The sequence below is a fragment of the Lissotriton vulgaris genome, unplaced genomic scaffold (assembly GCF_964263255.1).
Source record: "Lissotriton vulgaris unplaced genomic scaffold, aLisVul1.2 SCAFFOLD_291, whole genome shotgun sequence".
Classification (NCBI taxonomy): Eukaryota; Metazoa; Chordata; class Amphibia; order Caudata; family Salamandridae; genus Lissotriton; species Lissotriton vulgaris.
The window spans coordinates 1,435,181-1,461,546 of record NW_028248508.1 but is presented as its reverse complement, the minus strand read 5'-3'; the positions used below and the strand labels follow the sequence as shown (position 1 = coordinate 1,461,546).

At 45.5% G+C, this 26,366-nt stretch overlaps 1 protein-coding gene across 2 annotated transcripts in view; it reads left to right on the top strand.

Moving 5' to 3' along the window:
• AGGF1 (angiogenic factor with G-patch and FHA domains 1) overlaps positions 1-26,366 on the top strand; it is a 478,374-nt gene that overhangs the window by 179,570 nt on the left and 272,438 nt on the right. For both annotated transcript variants that reach the window (XM_086949991.1, XM_086949990.1), the window contains exon 7: positions 16,647-16,758. In XM_086949991.1, the coding sequence (XP_086806117.1) occupies positions 16,647-16,758 (112 nt within the window). The remainder of the gene's footprint in view (positions 1-16,646; positions 16,759-26,366) is intronic.

Genomic DNA, 26,366 nt, shown 5'->3' with positions numbered 1-26,366 from the left:
TCCCCATCAGTCACCATCATCAAAATGACCTCGGGCCTCTCATGGTGGGGTTTGAGTCGGTTGGCATGCAGCACCCGTAGGGGCTGTCGAGGGGTCTTAAGGTCCACCAGGTATGTGGCCTTACCCTTCTTCTCCAACACTTCAAATGGGCCTGTCCATCGATCCTGGAGGGCACTAAGCTCTCCAGGTTCCATCACCCACACTTTCTGGCCAGGCTCCAATTCCACCTGGTGAGCATTGTGGTCATACCTCTCTTTCATGACTGCCTGGCTGGCCTCCAAGTTGTCAGAAGCTTGCTTCCACAACTTCGCCATTTGGCTCCTGAAGGCCAGCATGTAGCTCACCACATCCTGGGGGGGTTTCCTGGGAGACTTCTCCCAACCATCCTTCACCAGGCTGAGAGGACCACGTACAGGGTGCCCATACAGAAGTTCAAAGGGGCTGAAGCCCACTCCTTTCTGTGGCACTTCCCTGTAAGAAAATAGCAAACAGGGTAGGAGGACGTCCCATTTCCTCCGCAGGCTTTCGGGCAGACTTCTGATCATGCCCTTCAAGGTCTTGTTGAACCTCTCAACCAGTCCATTCGACTGGGGGTGATAAGGAGTGGTGAACCGGTAGGTCACTCCACACTCCTTCCACATCGCCCGCATGTAAGCTGACATGAAGTTGGTCCCCCTGTCAGACACAACTTCCTTGGGGAATCCCACTCGGGTAAAGATCCCCATTAGGGCTCTAGCCACCACAGGTGCAGTGACTGTCCTCAGAGGAATTGCCTCTGGGTACCGTGTGGCATGATCCACCAGAACCAGGATGAACCTGTGACCAGCTGTTGTTGGTGGATCTAAAGGCCCTACAATGTCGATGCCCACCCTCTCAAAGGGTGTGCTAACGACTGGAAGTGGTTCCAGGGGAGCCTTCAGCTTCACCCCTGTTTTCCCACTGGCCTGGCAGGATACACATGTCCGACAGTAAGTGTTGGACGCCACTTTCATCTGAGGCCAGTAAAAGTGGAGGACAAGCCGAGCAAAGGTCTTGTCCTGGCCTAAGTGTCCTGCCAAGGGTATAGCATGAGCCAATTCCAGCAGAAAGGCTCGGTATTGTTGCGGGACTACCAAGGCCCTTGATGAACCAGGTAAGGGTACCTTGGGTTCACTGTAGAGGAGTCCATCCTCCCAGTAAATATGGTAGTGTCCCGTAACATCACCTGCTGCCTGGGCTTCAGCCTGTCGCCTCGGTCCCTCAAGGGTAGGGCACTTCCTCTGCCCCTTACAGAACTCCTCTCTGGTAGGACCTCCCTCCACATGCCACTCAGCAGGGATGGGTAAATCCTCCAGAGAGTCTACTTCCCCCTCCACGGACTCCTGGTCCACCACCGCAGGTGGCCGATCTGTCACATGGGGTGTGGAAGCCGAAGCAGGCTCTTCCTGTCTCCGGGTCTGTCCCATTTTGGCAGCGGGTTGGGCCATTGTTCCAGGCTCCAACCCAGGCGAACTCCCTCTCCGGGCAGTCGCAGACCGTGTGCTCGCACAGGCCCAGTCAGGTGTACCCAGCATCGCAGAGTGCGTCCGGTATTCCACCTCTCTCCAAGTGTTGTGCTCCATTTCATTCCCCAGCAGACAATCAACCGGCACGGCAGGGCTTACGGCAACTCGAAGTGAACCTGCAACCCCCTCCCACTCAAAGGGAACCTCAGCCACTGGATAGTGGCCCATTCTGCCGTCAGCCATCGCGGCGGGGTGGAGTACATTGGGAACCACCTGCTCTGGAGACACCAGTTGACTTCTCACCATAGTCATACTGGCTCCTGTATCTCTCAGAGCCTCCCCTCTCTGGCCATTGATGGTGACCCATTGCCCATACTTTGCAGTATTTGGGGGCACCTGGATCTTTGGAACCATTTCCCGCTCTCCCAGGGACACTAAGGTGACACCCGCCTACTCACCCCCCTTATCTAAGGGCAACTCCTCCCCGAGCGCTACACTAGCTACTCCCGGTGGTTTTCCTCCGGTGGGAGGGGGTGGTCTCTTTGGGCATCTGACATCTCCCTTATAATGTCCAACACCACCACACTCAAAACAGTGGAGAACCCTTGGCTGCTGGCTTTGGCCAGGATTAGGGTTTCTGGGCGGGTTTGCCTTAGGGGTGAAACCTGTTCCCTTTCCTTGGAAATTGTTTTGGGGACCTTTAGAGAACTCCCTCTTTTTATCTCCCCCCTCCTTCTTCTGGGGGGCGCCCTGTCCGGCCTTTTGGGAATCCCCTCCAGTCCCCTTTGAGGACACCCGGGTACTTGCCCAGATGTCCGCCTCCTCTGCAAGCTTCCGGGGATTGGTTAGCTTGCTGTCCACCAGGTGTTGGCGCAGCTCGGGAAAAAATTTCTCGAGGAGGTGCTCTTTAAAAAATAGATCATACAACCCCTCATAATCCTTCACCTCACTGCCCTTGACCCAGCCCTCCAATGCCTTACGTGCGTAGTCAAGGAAGTCCACCCAGTTCTGGGTACCCAACTTGTGGCTCCCCCTGAACTTTTGACGGTACCTTTCTGGGGTAAGCCCAAACTTCCTTACTAATGCCAGCTTCATGGTGGGGTAGTTGGTTTGTTCCTCTGGTTCCAGGGCCAGCAAGGTGTCCCGACCAGCAGGAGGCATGTATTTATACAAACCACCCCCCCAGTGCTTCTCCTGCACCCCATGGGCTCTTAGGAAGACCTCATAGGCAGCCAACCACTTGGCTATGTCGTCCCCCTGACTAAAGCTAGCTATAAGATCTTTTGGTAAATAGGGTCTGGACTCCCTGGCTGTCTCTTTTGTCTCGCTGCCACCATTCATTTCAGGAGAGGACCCCCGTTGCAGGCTTCGGAGTTCTAATTCCTTCAACCTGAACTCATGGGCCATCCTCCGCTCCTCCTTCTCCTGCTCCAGCTTAGCCAACTCCCATCTCAATTGCCTTTTCTCCCTCCTATCAGTGAGCTCGGCTTCAGTTAAGCTTCCCCCAGAGGCGCTACTGCCCCTCCTGGAGTAGGACACTGGTCCTGGGAGTAAGTTTTCCCCCTCAGAGTGGAATAACCCATCTATCTCCACCACCGTGTCCCGGTCTGCCCCTCCATCCTCCTCCTTCCCTTCTCGGTGTGCCTCCACCCAAGCCCTTAGACTGGTCTGGAGCTCCCCCTTCCTGGCACCATGCTTGAAAAATACCCCCATTTGCTGGCAGAACTCTTTCAGCTGAGCCACAGAATAGGTATCTATGTTTTCTAATGCAAACTCCATTTTGAAATAGGCCAAACCAGATTATACACACCAGGAAATTAGAATTGCAAGGGCAACCTAAAGCTACCTCCACCCACCACCAGGAACAAATTTGGAAAAGCAAAAAGACAAATTAGGAGGGCCGCTAGGAGAAAACTCCTGGTGTAGGCTAGTGTATTACGTTTAATTCCTACTGAGTAGCTGCAACCACAGTCAGGATCCCACCGCTGGACACCAATTTGTTGGAACCTGGGATGTCAGGTCACCTAGGGTAGCCTGGCCTAGGGTAAGACACAAATACTAGAGGCACATGTGTGAAGGTTGCAGACCACCCAGCAGTAAATCAACGCAATAACACACAAAAAGGACACTACACCAATGTTGGAAAAATACGAGCTTGTTTATAAAAATAATATTTGCTTTCTTGACTTTTAAAATCACAGCTCAGTATTGTACATTTAATCCTGTAAATACTCTTAGTCTTTCAAAGTTGCTAAATCATCACCTTAAGCAGTTTTCCTTTCAGAGTTAACAGCTCAATACAGTTTAGTCATGAAATTAATACAAACCCTTCAGAAATGCTAACTTATATCATCAATCAACATCAATAGTACATTTAATTGGACTCCGGAATTGATTAGATTTGACTTCAATGAGGTGCCCTAAACTTTTCTCCCACAGCACCTCTAACCCCCCCCTAACAGGTAAACAGTCACTGAGAGGTTTTAAATACACAAGAGTTTTACATAGGCACCAGCAGCCTCTATACGGAACTAATATCTTTACTTAAACAGCAGGCACCTTCAGCACTATTTTCACAGGTTGTGTCCTCAAGCTACTCCCCACCTCATATACACAGCTGAGGAAAATGACCAGTGTTTAAGTTACTTCTTTGCCAGCTCTAGTACCACTTTCCCCCTTCTCAGTCAGAACTCTCAAGGGCCCCTCTCCTCTGCTCCTCGAGGAGAGGAGGTAAATTCCTAGGGGCTCAGTCTTCCCTCCTTCCCCACGCTCTCCTTACTGTACGTGAAGACGATGCTTCCCAAGTCTCCACGTGTCGCTGTTGACCTGAGGCTCCACAGAAGTCCCAGCTGCCGAATCCGCTACTTCCCGCCCAGCCAGCTGCTCACTCGGTGCTGGCGCGGGGAGGAGCGGTGATACCAATTCCCCCTTAATCAGAGGACGTTACCGCTGCCGGTTCTTTAGTTTCAGGCCACACAATCACGGGCAAGCTCCGCCGAGGCTGTTCTGCGCAGGAAAGCGCCGCTTCCGCTTCAATCTTTCAGCCGGCTCCGCCTCACAGAGCCCGGCGGCTCAACGGGGCATGCGCGAGGGAGCAGTGTCTCCACCCTGGAGATCGCGCACTCGCGTCGGCGCCTCCCCTCTCTCTCCTCACACTCCGGGACCGGGGGAAAACACCACAGGGCTGATCCTACAATAAGCGGTTGCCTCGCTACCTCACTCCGCTTCCTCACAATACCAGCGACCACAGCGCAGACCTTGCTCTGCTCACCAGGCGCTGGCTCGGGGGTGGACCTGCTCGGTTTCACTCCGCTTCCGCCCCTCCTAAGGTTGGTTCCTCTCCACAGCCAGATTCAGCCCCAGCAAGTAAGTGAAGAAACTCTGAGGGATTCTGTTGCTAGGGGAAAGTCACGGCAACCAGGGGCAGGATTCAATTGTCCACTGCACGAGGGGGCCACAAAGATTAACCCTTCTTCTACTAAGCACTGCTCAATAAAAGTCTCTCTATTGGGCAGAGGACTGCGCTCCGTAGCACTGCAGTCTCCTTCTCCTTTTTACACCCCTGTATCTCTAGACTAGGGGTTGGTCAGGCGCCCAGGGTCTCCAGCCATGCAAAACAGCAGGGTCAGGACAAATAACCCAAGGGAGGAAGGGTGGTGAATCAGTAAGACAACCCTCTGACTATCCTACCCCCACCTTTGGCTACAGCCTGTCCTCCAGCTGACTCTCTCTGGTTAGACAAAATGGCTGACCAGCATTCCGCCTTTTATAGGCTGACCCTCAGAGGTCCAGAAGGGGCCAGAAGGTTCTAGAATGCCCTATTCTACTCCATGGGACAGGTTCTGGGTTTGTCAGTTGGGACAGTTGGTAGCCACCATTTTGTGACTCCAACTATATTCCTGTCAGGAAAGGCCTCTAGGCCTGAGGTGAAAAACTATGAGGGTGAAAAAGCACCTATCCCCTTGACCAACACCTTGAAAAAGCTAGTGGACACAAAAATTAATAAAGGTATGAGGGGCAAAAAGGGGACAAAATAAATAATAAATTGGAGGGACTACGCAAAAAGCCAGACAGGTCTAACACCAAGTGATCCAAAAGTGGTCTCACGGAATAGTGAATCGTATTGTGACATGCATATTAGGTAGATTAACCCTACTCTTAAAATCGTCTGGACCTTTCAACACTTACAGTGAAAGTCTACCGCGTTTATCTTTACTCTGACTCAGTGGTGTATCATAGCGCAAAGTCAGCGTAATTTACCACTAGCCACAATTTCAAAACCGCCTGCATGTTCAGACACTTAATGTCAGGGCGTTTTGGGAAGCTTTAATCCTGGGTTGCATGTTTGTCTTCGCACCGCGTAGAAACCACGGGAACATCATAGACGCTCTATTTTGTTGCTTCTGCCTTAGTCATGTGTTCAGACTTAGCCTATTAGAACGCGCTCCTTCTGCACATGACTATGGAAGGCCCCCTTCTCACATGTTATTAGCTAACCATGCCCTCACAAGAAGCGTTCACGCTATGCGCGACTCTCCGTCCTACGATCTACATTGTTATGTGTTCATTGGATCTGAAATTTCATAATAAATGTTCCGAGTTTTGCGAACGAAGTGCTTATATATGTTGATGGTAAAGCAGTATGCAATAACTACATACAATATCTGTTATCTCACTGTCATCTGAAATGATAGATTAAACTCATTTTGTACAATAAAGCTCATTGTGTGCATGGAAATAACAATAAAGCATTCTTAAAAAGACTATATATCGGTTGATTCAAATAAAGCAACATAAGAGTGCATTAGTGACATATAAACTCAATCTGGACATTGATCCCAAGTACAATAAAGCACTTGTTGCGCATAGAGATAAGAAAGCATTCTAAAAAAGTGCATCAGCTGATTCAGATAAAGCAACATAAGAGTGCATTAGTGAAGCTACTAAATTAAAGAAAAGAAGTAAACTCAATTCGGTCATTCATCCCATGCGGTTGCATGGAATTTAGTTTTTTAATCCAAAAATACTCTGCGCTCAAAATTTGCTTATGCGGATCCATATCACAACGTGGTTGAATGCCTTCCAAAATCGTGAATATGATTTGTACTATGGTGTGGCCTGCTTCAAGCCAATGTGTGGCTACTGTGGACGTTGTATTCTTCAAACGGATGTTACTTTTGTGCTCTGTAATTCTAACCTTCACTTTTCTTTGTTTGTCCCACATATATTTTGCCACAGGGGCATTTAATAGCATATATCACGTTCTCGGTATCGCATGTGCTGGAATGTAACAGCGGGATCCTAGTCCCCTTAGTGGGGTGTGTGAATTCATTCCCTTGGATTACATTGTTACAGTGTGTACAGTTTTCGCATCTCGGCATCCCTCTGAATGCCTGCTGATCTTTCTTTTCTTTTTTGCTTGACAAGTATTCTTTTAGATTTTTTGATCTTTTGAAAGCAAAAGTGTTTTTTTCATCAAACAGTGGTTTAAGATCTGGTTCCTGTTGGATGAGTGCCCAGTGTTTCTTCATGAAATTCGTGATTTTAGCCGCTTTTGTTGAATATTTTAGTACACAGACTGTCAGATTCTTTTCTGTTTTTACTTTATTTATAAGTAGAGTTTCTCTGTTAAGGTGTGCCATTGTCTTGACAGATTCTTCATTGGATATTCATTGGATAACTTTTCCTCCGGTATTTCATGTTCTGATTATTGATTGTAGCTGGTACATCTTCAGGGTTAGAAGTGATACGTTTTAAACGTATGAACCGTGACACAGGTAGATGTTTTTGTAAGAATTCTAGTAGGAAGCTATTGTAATGTTAACAGCTATTGTAGGTGAATTTGATCCGTTCATGGCAAGTGTTCAAGTGGTTGATATTGTCTTGTAGTGTGTTCCTTTCTCCTTTCCAAATGATAAATAGATCGTCAATATATCTTTTGAGTAAAATCAAAATATATTGCGTAGGACGGTGCCCCCGCAAATCCCATTGATGTACCATTACGTTGTTCAAAGAACATGTCTTTCCATTGAAAATAAATGTGATATAATGCAAAATGAAAAAGGTCTAACAAATAAACTTTATTGGTGTCCTCCAATTCATTTCTTAATAGACTCCATTCTATGGCCTCCAAGCCTTCATTATGAGGGATCGAGGTGTACATCGCGGTGACGTCCACTGTACATAGCCACTGTCTATTAAGAAATTAATTGGAGGATTCGGGGTCTGAGGCCTCCGGAACCAGCAGCGTGGCTCTGCTGATAGTGACCCCTGGGACTGCAGATTACATTATCTGATGAGCAACTGGTGAGACACTGGAGCACGGTCGGGTAAGATGGGGGACTTAGCCCACAAAGATTTTGATATATAAGGAAGCATCAATGACAGAGGGCAAAAGAAACACTAACACAGGAGAATCCATGTAACATTTTTATAAATTTTTAGACCAAAAGCAATATAAACATAATTGGAAAATCAAAAAACATTAGTGCATTGTGTCCCAAGTGAGAACGGGAACCCAAAGTTAAGTGACATTGTGAATTTCTATGTACAAGGTATCCACAATTTTTCCACAAGGTTTACACAATTTTTTTTAAGTTGACCATTAACAAGAATAATCTCTAAGTAGACAGCAGCAATATGCAATGACATGCGCTGTGTAATGGTTAGCTTCTTCAGTGTGTCGACGGCGTTTCGACTGGCGTTAAGTCAGTGTAGGGTCTCTTCAGGACTAGCGATGAAGGGACTTTGAAGCCTGACCCGAAAGGAACATATAGGGCTAATGTGACATGGCAAGATGCCGAACTTGCTTAACTGGCTGCAAACTCCACCAAACCCCCTCCCCTCCTCCCCAACGGGTGGACACATTTATGGTTTCTACCCTACATTGGTGGTTAGTGACAAAAACAAGGTTTGGGCAGCCGACCGTTGTTGAGTTACTGGGATAAGGTAGTTATACGTTATGGGGAGCTGTTTTGTTACACGTTGTTGTTTTTTCAGTACGCACAAATGGTCCTAGAGATGCAGGGATGGCCTGGGGTGTTTGGTGGGGAGCTTTGTATACACTAGAGACCGCCAACCATGGCATCTGACCCAGGTACTACAAAAGAAAACTATAGCAAGCTTCTGAATACGAAAAGAGCTAATACATTCTAGGTGTCAATATAGGTTAATTGTAAAAGATAGTAAAAATGTGTGCAAATCACCCACAACAACTGTAGAAAAATATTTTCATTTTATTGATTTTATACTTTTAAAGTGGTTCATAAATTCATTGATCATCCAACATGTTGATGTCATCATCCCATATAAACACTATATCATCTGTATAACTTGACCAATGAAGGACAGATTCATAAAATGAGGCCACTTCATTGAAGATGAATCTTTGTTCAAAGTAGGCTATATAGATATTAGCTATCAAAGGGGCGCATGATGCGCCCATACTCACGCCTTTCACCTGCTTGTATAATTCACCATGGAATTCAAATATGGTTTCCTCTAGGATTATACGTAAGCAGTCTGTGATAAAATTTGCATCACAGTCAATATTCATAAGTGTGATGAACCACTGTACAGCAGATACTGCTCCATTACAGGGAATATTGCTGTGTAGGCTTTCCACATCTAATGTGACTAGCCACTGTCGATTAGGATTAAATGAGGTTCCTTCCATTAGATTTATTATGTGGCACGTGTCTCGTACATGTCCAGGAATATTTTTGATATAGGGGCGAAGAATAGCGTCAAGATATTTCGATATTGGTTCTGTGACAGAACCTATTGTGGTAACAATAGGTCTGAAGGGAGAATTTTTGTCGTCTTTATGAATTTTTTGAGTACCGTACAGGCTAGCCAGCCTTGGATGGTTAACATTCATATATTCAAATTCTTTGTCACGAATAAGGCCGTTCCTTAAGGCTTTAGAAGTTAGCCTCGTCATTTTATTTTGTATCTTATCTGTTGGGTTTCTAATGACTTTGGTGTAAAATTGGGTGTCCCTCAACATCTCTTCGATTTTGCTAACATGGTTAGTAGTATCTAGTATGGCCATGCCTCCCCCCTTATCACAACTTTTGATTGTCATTTCAGGGGAACTTTTTAATTTCATCAGTGCCTTATGTTCTTCTATACTGATATTAGATGCAGTATTTAGCACATATTTTGTAGCAGCCAATAACTTTTTATATACTACTTGTTCAAATATCCAAAGTTTAGGGGTACCTGATCATTTGAAGGTGTAAAAGTAGACTTAGGGGACAAACCTGATTTATTCATTTCGGTATTGTTGGTGTCAATGTTAGAGAAAAAACATTTTAAACAAATCTTTGTGTACCACTCCCCATTAAGGAACTTATTCTAAAAAAGTACAAAGGATGTCTCTTCAATATAGATGGATTAGCATATAAATTAATAAAGACATTATAACTTTGAAAGGTTATTTGCATATCTAAACTATGTATCAAAATAATGATGATATACATAAGGCAAATGTTAAAATCATAGATTGAGCAGTCCATTAACAAACTGAGAACGATTTTTTCCGTGTTTTGCCGTGTTTATAACAATTTGTAAATGTATGTTTTAAATTAAATGTATAGAATAGTCCCTCTAGGTGTGTAAATTAAGGTTTTAGTTGAAAATAATGTTTGTATATGTGCATAGACGGTGTTCCTGATGAAGGCAGCAGTGCCGAAATGCGCATAGTTTTCAATTTTGCTGCTTGCCATCATCAAATCATCATCTTTCAGATATATCAATACAGATCAATTGACATCATTACATAACCTGAATGGAAAGCCATACATTTGTATTTGTTATTAGCTTTACTTTTACATGTTTATGAATTTATATCTGTGTTTCTATATTCTATAAAAACTTATGAAGCAATATATAAAAAAGGCATCATATGAATGATCAATGTAATTATGAATCACTTTAGAAAGTATAAAATCAATAAAATGAAAATGTTTTTCTACAGTTGTAGTGGGTGATTTGCAAAATTTTTTACAATCTTTTACAATTAACCTATATTCACACCGAGAATGTATTAGTTCTTTTTGTATTCAGAAGCTTGCTATAGTTTTCTGTACATAAAAGTCCCCTTAGATGTCACCAGTACTAAGATTTGCAAAGACAGGAGATATGAGTTGATAACTGGGAAACTGTGTGGCAGAGATATAACCATATGTAGGATCTATGCCCCAAACTATGATCAGTTAACTTTCCTGCGTAGACTTTTGGCCTAATTAACAGACCAAGCTCCGGAAGACACAATAATAGTTGGAGATTTTCTCTGTGTGCAGGATGTAGCGTTAGATTGCTCAAACCCCCCCTCCCTGGGACTCAGCCACATCGCACGTCAATGGGATTTCAGGAGTGGAGTGACCACTTTAGGTTGGTTGCCACTTGGAGGGTGCAGAATGCAACAGACAGGGAATAATCTTTCTTCTTCCCCCTCCTTCAACCACACACTAAGCTGGATGCTTTCCTCTGCTCTACAGATGTTAATGAGACGGTCATACATACTTAGTATCTGGGGCGCACCTGCTTGGATCATAGCCTGCGGCTGCTGATCCATCAACCACCAAGAACTAGATCCCCGATCCCTATGTGGAGGATCAGACCAGAGATGCTAGAAGACAGCCCATTCAAGGAATCCCTAGGCTCCTGTATCTAAACTTACTTCGCCAAGAATGCACACTGTGCCTCCACAGTGCTGGTGGAGTGGGAAGCATTTAAGGTGATAGTCCGCTGGCACTGCCTGAGTCAGTCGGGGTGCGGAGAACTTTATGCAGAGAACTAAATGAACTAGAGAAGCGTCTCCAAACAATTGACAATAGACAGGGACTGGATGGAAGAGCAATTGCGTCCTATGTTAAAAACTATATAGGAAACACAATAAATGGTGGACTGTAATTTTGTAACTAACCACAAAAATGTATTAAAGAGTGATTTTTGTTGATTTTAAACTTAATTCATCTTTTAGTGAAAAGGTTTTTTCCTCCTTTTTTTCATATATTTTATAGAAAGACATGTATCAGATAAATATTAAAATTGTTCTGTGTATTTTTGACATGCTGTTCCTATAGCATTAGTCTGTCTACTAATATTAATAGTCATTCATGACAATGATATAAATTGATAACAATGTATAATATAACTGTTGCCCGTGGGTCAGCAGAATGAATGCAATATTTTCAATCCTCTATATACATAGTATCCCTTTTTTGGACAAGATTCTTCTTTTTTGTTAATTTTTGAAAAGGCATTAACACAAATAAGGGTATTAGCGGCCCTCTTAGACGCCAGATCCCTCTACAACAAGGCCCTGGAATGCCTGTGAAAATTCGACTATAAAGGATACCTGGCCAAGGTACATGATGAAGAGAGTAAGTCAGGCCGATTATTAGCAAGGTTGATCAAACCGGAAAGACAGGGTTCTCACATAACACACATTAGTAATGAGGCGGGCACGGTTTTACACGATCCAGGTGTCAAGTCAACACCCGCTTCCGAGAGCACCATGAAATGTTATATACGGCCGGCCCCCACACCCCAAGACATGATTAGAGAATTTCTGGCACCCTTGCTGACAATACCGGGAACAACTGGGAGGGCCGGTGATGCTAGCAGAGATAAGACAAGCCATAACCTTAATGGCCACAAGGAAGATACCAGGCCAAGATGGCTTCCCTGCTGAGTTCTATTCTGCCTTTGCCACACAATTGGTGCCCCAACTGGAGACCCTGTATGCTGTATCACCGGAGCTGGGGCGGCTCCCGTACTCCACACAAAGTGCCACCGTGATTCCGCTCCCCAAATCCACTACACCAGGGACTCGAGTGGGAGACTATAGGCAGTTATCCATGCTTAATATGGATTTTAAAATTTTAAGTAAAGTACTGGCAATGAGGTTGCTCCCCCACATGCCCACTCTGATTCATACAAACCAAAATGGGTTTATCCCTTCGCGAAACACCTCGTATAATCTGAGAAGACTTTACTCCATTCTATACCATCCAGAAGCCAAAACACAAGAGCAAGCGGCAATATTATCTATAGAAGGCGTTTGATACAGTTAGCTGGACTTACCTATTTACATGCATGGAGCGAATGGGGCTTAGAAAGGGCTGGGCCAAGTGGGTTAAAAATAATATTCGCCCGCCCTTCTGCGAGAGTGAAAACGGGTGGAGCAGTCTCTGCCCAATATGGGATCTTTCGCAGTACGAGACAGGGCTGCTCGCTAATGTTTGCTTTGGCAATGGAGCCACTGGCGGCTCTGTTCTGTCAAGGTTCAAGGTAGGGTCACAATGGGGCTGATATTAGATGGGCGACGGCACGTTATCTCTCTGTACGCTGATGGCCTGTTGGTATACCTGCGTGAGGCAGTGGCCGGGTGGGCTTCGGCCTTGGAGTATCTGCATAGGTTTGCTACTGTGACAGGACTACAGGTGAACTGGTCTAAGACATCTCTTCCCAGTGCCGGGGACACAGCTGAGGCCACTTGTGTTCCCGGACCACCTTAATTGGGCCCAAAACACTTTTAAATACATATCTACCACCCCAGGCTGATATGCAAGAAGGCAACTTGAATAGAGCGCTTCTATCGCTTAGATCCTGTGTAACCTTCTAGAGCTCACTGAAGCTGCCAATAATGGCTCGTATCTCACTGACCAAGATGGTTATGCTGCCCAGGTTACTATAATATTTTTTGAATCTCCCGCTAGTGCTACCTAGAAGCTGGTTTGCCCCCTTGGACTCGTTAGTAAGGAGAGGGTCGTAGGAGAATCTCTCTCGTTGACAATCCTTCGACGCCAAATCCTAAACAGAGGACTGGGAGTACCCAACTTCGAATATTACTACCTAGCCTCCAAACTTCAGTGGCTAGAGGGAGCCAACGTAGAGGGAACATTTACGAGCGGATTAAACAAGTATCCTACCCTCCTACTAGCAAAGGTACTCTACCATAGAGTTGCGCCCCCTATGGGTTGACGTTGCAAAGCACAGCACTATAGTGCTGGAATCGATGCTTAGCCAGGCTGCTTGAGCTCCCCAGGTACTCGCCTCCGCTTCCCCTGGTGGGTCTACCCCATGGAACCCTGCGCCAGATATTTACCTCGAAGCAACTGACGGAGTGGTCAGAGGCCGGTCTTAAGACCGTGGGAGACTGCTAACAAGAAAAGATGCTGATTCCCTTTGCAAAACTGGTTGAACAATATGGGCTACCAGTAAGCCAGTTTTTGCAACATGAGGCCCTGGTCTTTACCTTCAGGGAGATATGGGATGGAGGTCGAGAGAAGCCGGGTACACACCCTTTACAGCATGCGTTGCTTTACCTGGGAGAAGCTAGTCATCAAGTGAAGTAGTTTTACATGACCCTAGTGGAAGAGTCACTGACACCATTGCCCAAAATCAGAGAACGCTGGGAACAAGCGTTTAATGAACAATTCACAGACCAGGAGTGGGACACGGTCTTGGCCTCTCCCAAGTCAATATTTCACAGCACGCGACCGAAGTACATTCAGTTCAACTATCTACACATGACTGACCTGACCCTGCAAAGGCTCAGATTTATACACAGAGGTAAGATGCGGACGTGCCCTCGGTGCGATCAACAAGACGTTGACTTTATCCACATGATTTGGAAATGCCCGATACTGACCTTCTTCTGGACAGAGGTGGTGCAATGGACAGGGGCCACACTGGGGAGGGAGTTGGACAGCTCTGTGGAGGTGTGCTTGCAGGGTCTCTTTCCCCGCCCACCGAAGCGAAAAGTGGGAAATAAATTAATTGACCTGATCATGACCCTTGCCAAAAGACGGGTGACACTGTCTTGGAAAGACAGAAACGGGCCACAAATGGAGAACTGGAAAAGAGACCTCACTGTCTGGGCTGAAGCAAAGGTGAGGGCACTCCTTTGGGAAGAAGTGAAGGGAGTGCGCAAGCAACCCATGGCGGACCAATGGAGGGAGCTGGTAAGGGCTTGGGATAGCCTAGAGCTAGAAAATGAGGAACCTGACGGAGAGGGAGTGTCAGGGGCCTTGGGTAGAGTGCCTGAACAGACATAGCTGAGGGGGAACGTATAAAGTAGGCAAAGTAATCTCAAATAGGAGGGAACATATGGTATGCAGTATGGCATAAGTTAGGAAATCGCGCAGCTGACATGGGGGTTTAACAGCACAGGCCCTGAACCCAGTATAGACCCTACAGACATTCCAAGGTAGCCCAGTACATAAACTAGCACAAAAAAAACATATGCGGAAATAAGTTACATGCGTTCAGTAAGTTATATTGGGTTCGGTTAAGTTTATAACTGGCATCCACACAATGTGGAAATACAGGAGAAGGAGCACTGAGTAACCGCAAAGAGAGACAAAAGAGATCTAGACAGCAAAGTAGGCAACAACCCCCGAATTAGTGGTCATATAACATGATCATAAATTTGAAAAATCCGAGCAGATGGTATGAGACGCTGTTTAGAGCCACGGAAGGCAGTGAGCATGTCAGCCTAATAGGCTGAGGTCCCATACTTTTGACTTTGCAGATGATCCCACTGGTTTTTAAGATTTTTCAGGCCAGCAAGAGAGCCTGTAGAGATCCAGCAGGTTTTATGTTATATGATTGTATTTCTGAAGGCTGTTTATGAAACCTGCTATAGCATGGAGGATGCTCTTAAGGTGGATGGCCTGTGTGGAGTCTGGAAGGCCCAGGTGTGAAGTGCAGGAAGATAACTGTTTCTCAGGGAATAAAAATGGGTATTTCCTTTTCATAATTACTATGCTCCAGTTGAGTGTTCGTCCCAAGTAATTAATTGAGGTAAATAGGAAAGCCATAGAGGTTTCTTTGGCGGAACTAGCCTAGGATAACATGAAAGATGTTATGCCTTCCCTGTGAGAAGGAGGTATTTTTATTTTCAGTCCTCCAGGCCTGTTATAAGGCAGCACAACACATTGTCAAGCACAATTGAGAGACCTCTCCCTGTAGGGTATAAGATCTAGTCTGGGCCCCTAGAAAACAAATACAGAAGAAGAAGAGAAATCAGCTCACTCAGGGTTTTCCTTATAATGCATGGACAGATGTGTCCTCTAAAGCAATATGATCAATTTCACAAATACTCAAACCCCGCCGCCAAGACTTGGAATAATACCCTTCCACTGAGCCTACGACAGACCCAAGACCTGCTGACCTCCAGGAGGCTACTCAAGACCTGGCTGTTCGATCAGCAGTGAACGTTTCTGGAAGGCTGTAAACTGTTCCTGAGTAAATATTCAAGTGCTCTCTAAAAAGCTGGATACCATGAAATTAATGTGTACATTAGCAACAGTGGAGTTGGATCTAGATCACACATGTAATTGAAATCAGTGGGGGAAACTGAGGGATTTGCCAAGAGAAAGAACTTGTGCAGGACGTATGGGTAAGCCATAGCCCTACAAGAGATATGACAGGAACATTGGAGCTACCTGTGCTCCCTGGAATGATTCATTTAATTGCTCTACATTTCTCTGCCCTCTTTCTTATTTCTCCTTTGCTTTACTTTTCTCGATATCTTTTCGCTGAATAGTGGGAATTTCCTATTGCAGTATACTAGGAAGTTTCTATGCCCTTTAGTCTTACTTGATGGATGTGTGAAGACTATGAACTGAACATTCTGATGGCCTGAAAAGGACCAACAGAATAAATTGTGGACTTAAGTGTGCAGCCCTCTCATTGATTGATTTTTCAATGACTTAAGGGTTGGTCGGAAAAGGATTTGTGAAGGTGCACAAAGGGGTGCTCGGTTTCTATATTATACTTTAAAAAACAAATCCCGAGCGAAGATACTGAGTGGTTGCTGGCCCTGCCCCTCCTCATGGGGTAGCGACTGGCGTTATGGGCTTCCGCTGAACCTGTGGACCTGGGCAGAGACATTGTAAGATGTAAAGTGTGGGAGTGTGATATGGGTAAATGTCACCTGGTGCAGTCTGAACTGGGCATCTCAGGGAAACTGTGTATCCGCATCTGTGCATCTAGGATATTGCTGCAATGTTCTGTTGTCATTTTGTTTTATTTTACTCATCTATGCAAGTAAAATGCTATTAAAGATACATCAAAATCCTATAGAGAGCTAGGGAGAAATTAGCGGTATATTTTTGGTAATGCATTGTTCTTTCAATTACCCAGAAACAGCACATGCTTGGCCTCCTTGTATCCGGGTCATTGTAATCAGATCACCTGTTTTAGAGACGGCGACCCTATTTATCATCACAGCAGTAAAGAAGGCAACTATTGGGAGGTAACTAATTATATGTAAATGTCATCTTGTCTCTGTCTCCATGATGATGAATAAAGTGATATGCGATATTTCGGAATATTTGTATTGTACTTCACTTCTCAATCCATTCAAATGTACTTCTGTGACAAAACGAAAAATATCTGGACTAAAACCTCATAACTTACATTAACAATACGTGTATTCTTTTAACCACAGACAACCAAATAGAACAGTACAATATTCAATACAGTGCTTTTAATAAGCATTTTCCTTGTGAAAATAAAGGGTTTTTGTTCCAGACAACTAAACCCTGTAATGATTACACTGTAGATAAAGTGTATAATTTTTCGAAAGTAGTATCTAGTGCCATTTGTAAACCACTTACTGTGGTATAGATTGACAGCTAAGATATTACCAAGCAATTTTATCAACATCACTAGAGAGGGGCTTTGGCTCTGCCCAAAAGGTTGAGGATTAGCAGTACATGTTATGATTGGGCAGAGGCTATGTGCTTCCACAGAAAAAGTGCTTGCCCTCCACACAGCTGTGGCCATTTTGTTTATGTATCCAGCTGTCTGATATTGAAATTTCAGAGCCACACAGACATTTTAATGCTATCAAAGTGTCTGAGATAACTAGATAATTTATGGTGTTTTTCTTTGGTAGTAGCACAGATCGGAGGAGGGCAGCCATGAGCGTTTACGTCTGGTTGACAGTGCACCTGCTTTTAACACCTTAACCGCGGCAGCAATTCCGCCGTGCTGCGGGGCGTTCCATTGAGTGGGCTGGGCCGCGTCGGCTAACAAACGTGCACAGCACTAAGGAGGTAGTGCTCGCGACGACCGTTGGCCGACGGGCGCAAGGAAAGGGTTAACCTACACAAATATTATTGCTCAATTCTTTGCTTTCACTGAAATACATATCCATTCCCATCCTATTTACTTGTAATGCTTCACATTACCACACAGCATTCCTTTAAAGCCAGAACTATTGGTATTGTCAATGCTTGGTTTTGGGCTTCTGGTTTATCTTCCTGTTACGAGAACCCATCAATGATACAGGTCCATTAATACACAGTTACTGTAACCCGTATAATAATTTTATCTAATGAGTGTAATAATATAAGTCTAGAAATGAAACTCATGCAAAGTGTAAATCAAATTGTATATATATCACCCTCTTCTTAAAGCATGGCCTGGTCTGAGAACGCGTAATTAACATTCCTTTATTGTGCCTTAACTCGACACTCACTCACACTCAAGTCCTGGAGCCTTATACATGCCAGTTAATAGGCTCTAATTTCACCACTTTAGGGTGCTTTGAGCAGCTAGGTTTTCTTATGAAGATATATTAATAAGTTCTGATTCTCATCACTGTGGGGATATTATCGGCTACAGAGCAGATGAATAAGGGCCTGCAGAGAGTTTGTAGGTCATGCTGATAGGCTTGTGCTCTTGCGGTGAGGAAGGATGTGGTTACAAAAACAGGTAACACAATGGGGTACATAACTTGGAGATAGAAGAGGGAAATAATTTAAAGGCAACACATACACTAACAACCAAGAGAGTAAATAAATAGATAGATAGATAGATAGAGTGAGGGTGACGGATAGATAGATAGAATGAGGGCGGCAGATAGAGTGAGAGCGATAGATAGATAGAGTGAGGGTGACAGATAGATACAGTGAGGGCGACAGATAGATGTGTGTGGTTGGGTGTGTGGTTGAGTGTGGTTGTGTGTGTGGTCGGGTGTGGTTGTGTGTGTGTACGGTTGTGGTTGTGTGTGTGTACGGTTGTGTGTGTGGTTGTGTGTGTGGCTGTGTGTGTGGTTGTGGTTGGGTGTGGTTGTGTGTGTGTGGTTTGGTGTGGTTGTGGTTGTGGTTGGGTGTGTGTGTGTGGTTGGGTGTGTGTGGTTGTGTGTTTGTGGTTGTGTGTGTGTGACTGTGTGTGGTTGTGTGTGTGGTGATGTGTGTGGTGATGTGTGTGGTTGGGTGTGTGTGGATGTGTGTGTGTGGTTGTGTGTGTGGTGTGGTTGTGTGTGGTTGGGTGTGTGTGTGCGTGGTTGTATGCATGTGTGTGCGGTTAGAGAAGGATGTATGTATCTGAATCGTTTTTGGCCACTATAGGTGTGGCAGGGTATACTCAGACATGAGTCCCTTGTTTGTGTATGTTTTGTATGTTTTTGTACTTGTATAGCGCACAGCTACCCGCAGTGGGTTTCCCGGCGCTTGTACGAATACCGCAAGGGAACCCTTCCTGGCTTTCCCTGTGAAGTGTCCACTCCTGGGCACCCCCATGGTGCCGACCAGGCATCCCTCGCGTTTGGAGGGGCCGTTGTGGAGACTAAGCAAGCTATTGCCCAGAGTTGCAGCGTGGGACCCATGATCAGAATAGGCACTGAGGCGAGAATATCCGGTCAGGGGAATTAATGAGCTCGAGACCCGCCGAGGCGGGAATCGAACCCTGGTCCCTGGCCAGAGCTCTGCATCGAGGTCTGCCTGCTCTAACCATTGAGCCACACTTCTCCACCCTTGCTCACTGCACCATCAGGATTCAAGCAAGCTGGGCCGACGACGGCTGAAATGCCAGAAACCGGTCCCCGGTAGCTTGTCTCCTTTCCAGTGAAGAATTGGCTTGGTAGTCTGGTCTGCCCTGTTCCCATGATGCACTGGGCCAGGGACAGACTAATTTGCATGTAGCCAGGTTCTGAGCTGGGATGGTGCAGTGAGCTAAATAACGGTGATGGATCAAGCCCTGATCTTTGGACTGGGTAAGAGTAGTCTGCTTAATTCAGACACTCTGTTCATCACCACCCCCTTTTCTGAATCGTATGTCGGAGAGAGCAGCAGATCAGCACAGGAGAAGAGAACAGGGAGTTAGAGAAAGAGATGGGTGAAAGAGAGCAGCAGATCAGCACGGGAGAAGAAAACAGGGAGTTGGAGAAGGGGATGGGGTGGAAGAGAGCAGCAGATCGGCATGGGAGAACAGGTAGTTAAGGAAGGAGGCGGTGGAAGAGAGCAGCAGATCAGCACAGGAGGAGAGAAGAGAAAAGGGAGTTGAAGAAGGAGGTGGGGTGGAAGAGAACAGCAGATCAGCACAGGAGAAGAGAACAGGGAGTTAAAGAAGGAGGCGGGTGGAAGAGGTCAGCAGATCAGCACAGGAGAAGAGAACAGGGAGTTAGAGAAAGAGGCGGGTTTAAAAGAGCAGCAGATTAGCACAGGAGAAGAGAACAGGGAGTTAAAGAAGGAGGCGGGTGGAAGAGAGTAGCAGATCAGCACAGGAGAAGAGAACAGGGAGTTAAAGAAGGAGGCGGTGGAAGAGAACAGCAGATCGGCACAGGAGAAGAGAAGAGAACAGGGAGCTAGAGAAGGAGACGGTGGAAGAGAGCAGCAGATCAGTACGGGAGGAGAAGAGAAGAGAACAGAGAATTAGAGAAGGAGATGGGTTGAAGAGAGCAGCAGATCAGCTCTGGAGAAGAGAAGTGAACAGGGAGTTAGAGAAGGAGGTGGGTGGAAGAGAGCAGCATAACAGCACAGCAGAAGAGAACATGGAGTTAAAGAAGGAGGTGGGTGGAAGAGAGCAGCAGATCAGCACAGGAGAAGAGAACAGGAAGTTAGAGAAAGAGGCGGGTGGAAGAGAATAGTAGATTAGCACAGGAGAAGAAAACAGGGAGTTAAAGAAGGAGGCAGGGTGGAAGAGAGCAGCAGATCAGCACAGGAGAAGACAAGAGAACAGGGAGTTAGAGAAGGAGGCAGGGTGGAAGAGAGCAGCAGATCAGCACGGGAAAAGAGAAGAGAACCGAGAATTAGAGAAGGAGGTGGATGGAAGAGAGTGAGGGCGATAGATAGAGGGAGGGAGGGCGATAGAGGGAGGGCGATAGAGTGAGGGCGATAGATGGATAGAGGGAGGGTGATAGATAGATAGAGGGGGAGCGATAGAGGGAGGGCGATAGATAGAGGGAGGGCGATAGATAGAGGGAGGGCGATAGGTAGAGGGAGGGCGATAGATAGAGGGAGGAGGATAGATAGATAGAGGGAGGACCATAGATAGATAGATAGAGGGCCATAGATAGATAGATAGAGGGAGGGAGGGCGGTAGAGTGAGGGAAGGCGATAGATTGAGTGAGGGAGGGTGATAGAGTGAGGGAGGGCGGTAGAGTGAGTGAGGGTGGTAGAGTTGTAGAGTGAGGGCGGTAGAGTGAGGGCAGTAGAGTGGTAGAGTGAGGGCGGTAGAGTGAGGGCGGTAGAGTGAGGGCGGTAGAGTGAGGGCGGTAGAGTGAGGCCGGTAGAGTGAGGCCGGTAGAGTGAGGCCGGTAGAGTGAGGCCGGTAGAGTGAGGCCGGTAGAGTGAGGCCGGTAGAGTGAGGCCGGTAGAGTGAGGCCGGTAGAGTGAGGCCGGTAGAGTGAGGCCGGTAGAGTGAGGCCGGTAGAGTGAGGCCGGTAGAGTGAGGCCGGTAGAGTGAGGCCGGTAGAGTGAGGCCGGTAGAGTGAGGCCGGTAGAGTGGTAGAGTGAGGGCGGTAGAGTGAGGCCAGTAGAGTGAGGGCGGTAGAGTGGGTGCGGTAGAGTGGGTGCGGTAGAGTGGGTGCGGTAGAGTGGGTGCGGTAGAGTGGGGGCGGTAGAGTGAGGCCAGTAGAGTGAGGGCGGTGGAGTGGGTGCGGTAGAGTGGGTGCGGTAGAGTGGGTGCGGTAGAGTGGGTGCGGTAGAGTGGGTGCGGTAGAGTGGGGGCGGTGGAGTGGGTGCGGTAGAGTGGGTGCGGTAGAGTGGGTGCGGTAGAGTGGGGGCGGTAGAGTGAGGGCGGTAGAGTGAGGGCGGTAGAGTGAGGGCGGTAGAGTGGTAGTTTGAGAGCGGTAGAGTGGTAGTTTGAGAGCGGTAGAGTGAGGGCGGTAGAGTGAGAGCGATAAAGTGGTAGAGTGAGGGTAGTAGAGCGAGGGCGGTAGAGTGGTAGAGTGAGGGCGGTAGAGTGAGGGCGGTAGAGCTCCTTGCTCTGCCCAGTGCTCTTCAAAATATTTACATAACCCCCCTGGCCAATGTCATATGAGCTCACAACATAAACATCCTCATTTACAAAGGCAACACACAACTGATACTGTCCCTCTCGGGCAAAACACCCAACACCAGGAACAAGTTCACCATATGCATGACAGAAGTAGCCACATGCATGAAATCAAATTGCCTCAAATTATAGTCGGGTAAAACTGAGGTGGAAAAACGGCTTTCTATGGGAATCCACCTGGTGGCCCACTCGCATTGAACCCACCTGCATACCCTGCAAGAAACTTTGAAATCATCATAGATGACAATTGCCCACGTCAATGCAGTGGTATTGTCCTGTTTAAACACCCTAAGGATGCTGAAGAAAATGTTCAAGTGGCTACCAGACAGCACTAGGGACACAATAACCCAAGCCCAAAGCACCAGGAGACTAAACTATGGAAATACTCTATACACAGGAATTACAAACCGACTCACAAGAAGACTGCAGACCGTCCAATACGCATGAGCCAGACTAGTCCTCAACCTCCTATGCCGAGCCCACAACACACCTTACCTTAGCAAACTCCCCTGGCTCCAAATGCACACAGGCAAACACTTCCGGCACCTCACCCACACCTGCAAAGCACTCCACAACACAAGCCTAGTCTCCCTAAACAGCCTCATTTACTTCCACAAACATTTTAGACACCTGCGATTTGCCAGTCTTTCATTAGCACACACCCCACATATACACAGAAGCAGAGTAGGGAGCTGCACCTTCTCGTACCTGGACCCTAAAACCTGGAACAACCTCCCACGACACATCACATCCTCTTATTCTCTTCTTGACTTTCACATGAATCTGAAGACCTGGCTTTTTGATAAAGCCCCCAGTGTTGACCTCCCACCCCTACTACAGAGCACCTGGATAACATCACAGGTGATAACATAATTCAAATGATGCAATTTTGCCTGGCGGACCAAAAATGGTTTCATGTGGTTTGGCCTCCAGCCTTTGACTAAGATTCTAATATGCAACGGAGTCATGTTGAATCCTGGCCTTCTCAGCAATGAAGTTGTAATTCAGAAATCCCCAGATACTACACTGACCTTGTACCCAGAACCTTCACTGTCATCAAATTGAAGAGATGTTATATCTAGTGTTTCAACAAATATTTTTTTAACATGTTAAGAGAAAACACCGATTCACTCTTTGTTTTATTTGGCTTTGTCAACTCTACATAATGTCTTACTGTAGGCACATTTCACAGAATCTTTCACTCTTACTTTTAAGGGTCGCTATCATCAACAGTTTTTTTGAAGGCTTAAGAAAAATATATGGCCAAATGAACTGCTCTTGTACTGAAGCATAATATAGTATTTTCTGAGTCAATATGATTTAACCCTATACCTGGAGCATGTTTTCAATTTTTTACTTGTCACAAGGCTTTTCTATTTGTTGTGGTGCCATCAGTGAGAATTGAGTCATGCGTTCTTTGTAGACCATTTATCCAGTTTATCACAGTGATAAGATGTTACTCACCTCTTTAGCCAAAACAGCACAAAATGTGTTTGCAGCCTTTTCACAGGTACGCAGTTCTTTCTTAGCTACACAATACGGAAAATGCCAAGTACATTATATACTTTACCAATAAGGCCATCTGTATGCAACTTGAAGTAATAACATAGTGTCTACCTGTCTGCACCACATGAGCATTTTACCGAGCTTATCAAGTTCTTTCACCTTATTATGAGTGGCTTTGTGAAAACATATATAGCAAGGCAGCTACAATTCTTTCGAATATTTGAAACAACTATTTCCCATTTTATAATTGAGTATATCGGCCTTGTTTAATTATAAAAACCTCAATAAAGTCCCAGAACCAGGGACAACACGTGTTGACTTTCTATAACCCAGAAAGACAAGGACATCCACTCCTCCTTAAATGTCAATGATGACACTTATGATGCTATATATGGAATGTGTTATATGCCCGAACTGAAAACAATGAAATGGCACTCCACTGCGATTTCAGATCGTGAGTTTATTCAGTGCAACTAACACAACTTTCTCGAGAAAGGCTTTTGTAAAGCTGGAACGTGGTCTCTTAATCGCACATAATAAAACCTTGTGAAATTTCAGTGGGGTGCCCTTTCATTGTTTTCAGTTTGGGCAGTTCCGAAAGGTCCTGCAGCTCGCCTCAGTTACAGGCATCGCCAGAGTGGATGAAATTGCTTCCTGCAATGACTTTGTCGATGCCTTAATGTTTTGTATACTGTGCAATAAGTTGTGCACTATGTTGAATATTCTTTTACATTGTTGCATTTAATTGCTTGGTATGTTATCATAAGTATTTGTAATACCGTTAATGTAATTGCTGTTCTAATCTTTACAAGAATTCAACAACTGTCATACTTACATATGGATATGAAGGGCTGGTAAATGCTTTAATACACCCTAGGGTTGCCGTTGGTTTTTCTGGGTTAAGCCCCCTACTTGAATAAACTACAATCTAATAGATTGCAACTTTTATGTTGGGCAGATTAACTGTCGTTACAGTTACCTTGTAACAGATTCTTTACTCCACATTCACCCTCTTCTTAGCTTGAAAATGTGTTGGATTTCTGTGTTAAACAATAACCTTGTGCAGGTCACAATACATGCTCCGGGAATGGCCTTGCAATATCTTGTTGAGTCTTACTCCATTTCTTGGGATGGTGGTTTCAGCCAATCCTTGCCCCATGAAAACAATCCCCCTTTGCATGCAGAGGGCAAGTACTGCTTCCCACCTGGAAACATTTTTGGGTCCACGGCTCGTTTTGCTCCTGTTGGGGAAGTAGCTTGTACCAGCTAATTGAGTTGTCTACCTCCTGTGGATTCCTTTAACATTCAGACCGGGATTGCCTTTCTCAGTCATGATTGATTCAGAAGGTAGAGAAGCTCTAGAAGGCTAACATTTTGATGAATACAGGGCATTCTGTTAAGAAGTGGAAGATGTTGTGTTTATGTAAGGGACCTCCTAAGAAATTGATAGTACTCCCATGTCCTAGACAGTAGCTCAGGGGTTGCAAAGTTCCATTTGCAGTTAAGCTCACTTGCCATGCTGAACCCCAGGGAGGTATCACCAGTCAAATTAACAACTCTCACCTCCCTCCCTCTATTCAATCCTGTCACTCCTTAGCTCTAGTACACTATGTATGTCACTGTCAACACTTCTGACAGCTTAGGCCTTCAAAGAATTCAGAGGGTTATGACGGTGATCTTGGATCGTGCAAATAACATACTCGGGCAAGAGCTTTCCCAACACTCCAGGCATTAATGTATTACACCGCCAGGCCTCTTTATCCAGGGATATTCTTTGGTTGTATGCTTGTCTGCATAGTTTAATTCCATTGAAGACATTTGACACTATCCCTAGCATATAGAGTCAAATTTTCGGTCTTCCTTCCGGAATGCCCAGAGAGCCAACACATGCGCTGGATAGGGTAGCAGTTTCTGCTTTAATAACGTTTTATCATTCCTCTATTCATTTAATATATGGGCTAGGAATTCCAACTCCATCACATCTTAACCAATTGAGGATAGTGCCTTTTGGCTGTGCTCTTGAAGCTTTCTCATTCTGAAATCTTCATCACTGGATTCAGAAATATGTTTGCTTCAGTATTAGGCTTTTATGCTGTGTTTCTCACTGTCCATTTCTTCTATTCTCTTGCTGTGGAATCTAACATCAGGAAGCACTTTTGTTCAAATCAATGGCTTTGATCGTCACAACACTGCGTTCATAAAAGACTACAGTACGATTGTCTTTACATCGGTTAAGTACGTAAATATAACTACAAGATCAAAGGACCGCTCAACCATATACTAGATTGTAATTGAAAAAGATGAAGCCAAGGAGTCTCACTTCCTTAATCCTGAAAGTGTTGAATTAAGTTTCCAAAATGTAGAGGTTTAACTTGCATTTTCTTTCTGGCAGCCTCTCTTCCTCTTTAAAGAGATGATGGACTGAACCAGGGATCTTCTACCTTTTAACCATCTTCTTCTCCTATATGTGATGCAGAAAAAGTTGCTTTCGAAACCATATTTACAATACAGATTGCCTCCTGTACATCCCATTGCTCTTGGTTACCGTGTAAATTCCTGACTTATCAGTGTACATTGCACCACAGCCAAAGCAGCGTTTGTGATGTTCTTTAGCATGTACCAGAGAAGCATTCATGGTGACTATGGTGGCCTGCTCAAGTGCATTCTTCAAGGACTGTGCTCTCGATGTTCAGCATTCTGTGGCAAGATGCTGTTCGTCTAGGAACTTTTCAGAAGCCTGCTTGCTAAGGTTTTTGATCCTAACGCTGCATTTCTCAGCTGTTACGTTGTGGAATGTACCTTCAGATTGAGTCCTGAAGCAAGCTAAAGGTCGACTGACTGAGATAAGCCAGTCCAGGTGAAAAGTGACAGGTGGTGTAGGTGTTAGTCAGGATGTTCTAATCAGTGGATCACTGGTTGTGCAATGGTGCATACCTCAGTAGTATGATTGTCAAGATAGTTAGGAGCAGATTGTTTATTGATGTGTGTATTATTAACCTATATAATGGTTTATGTTTGTCTTTTAGCCAATCTGCGTGGTGCCGAAAAATGTGCATGGGGGATATTTAATAA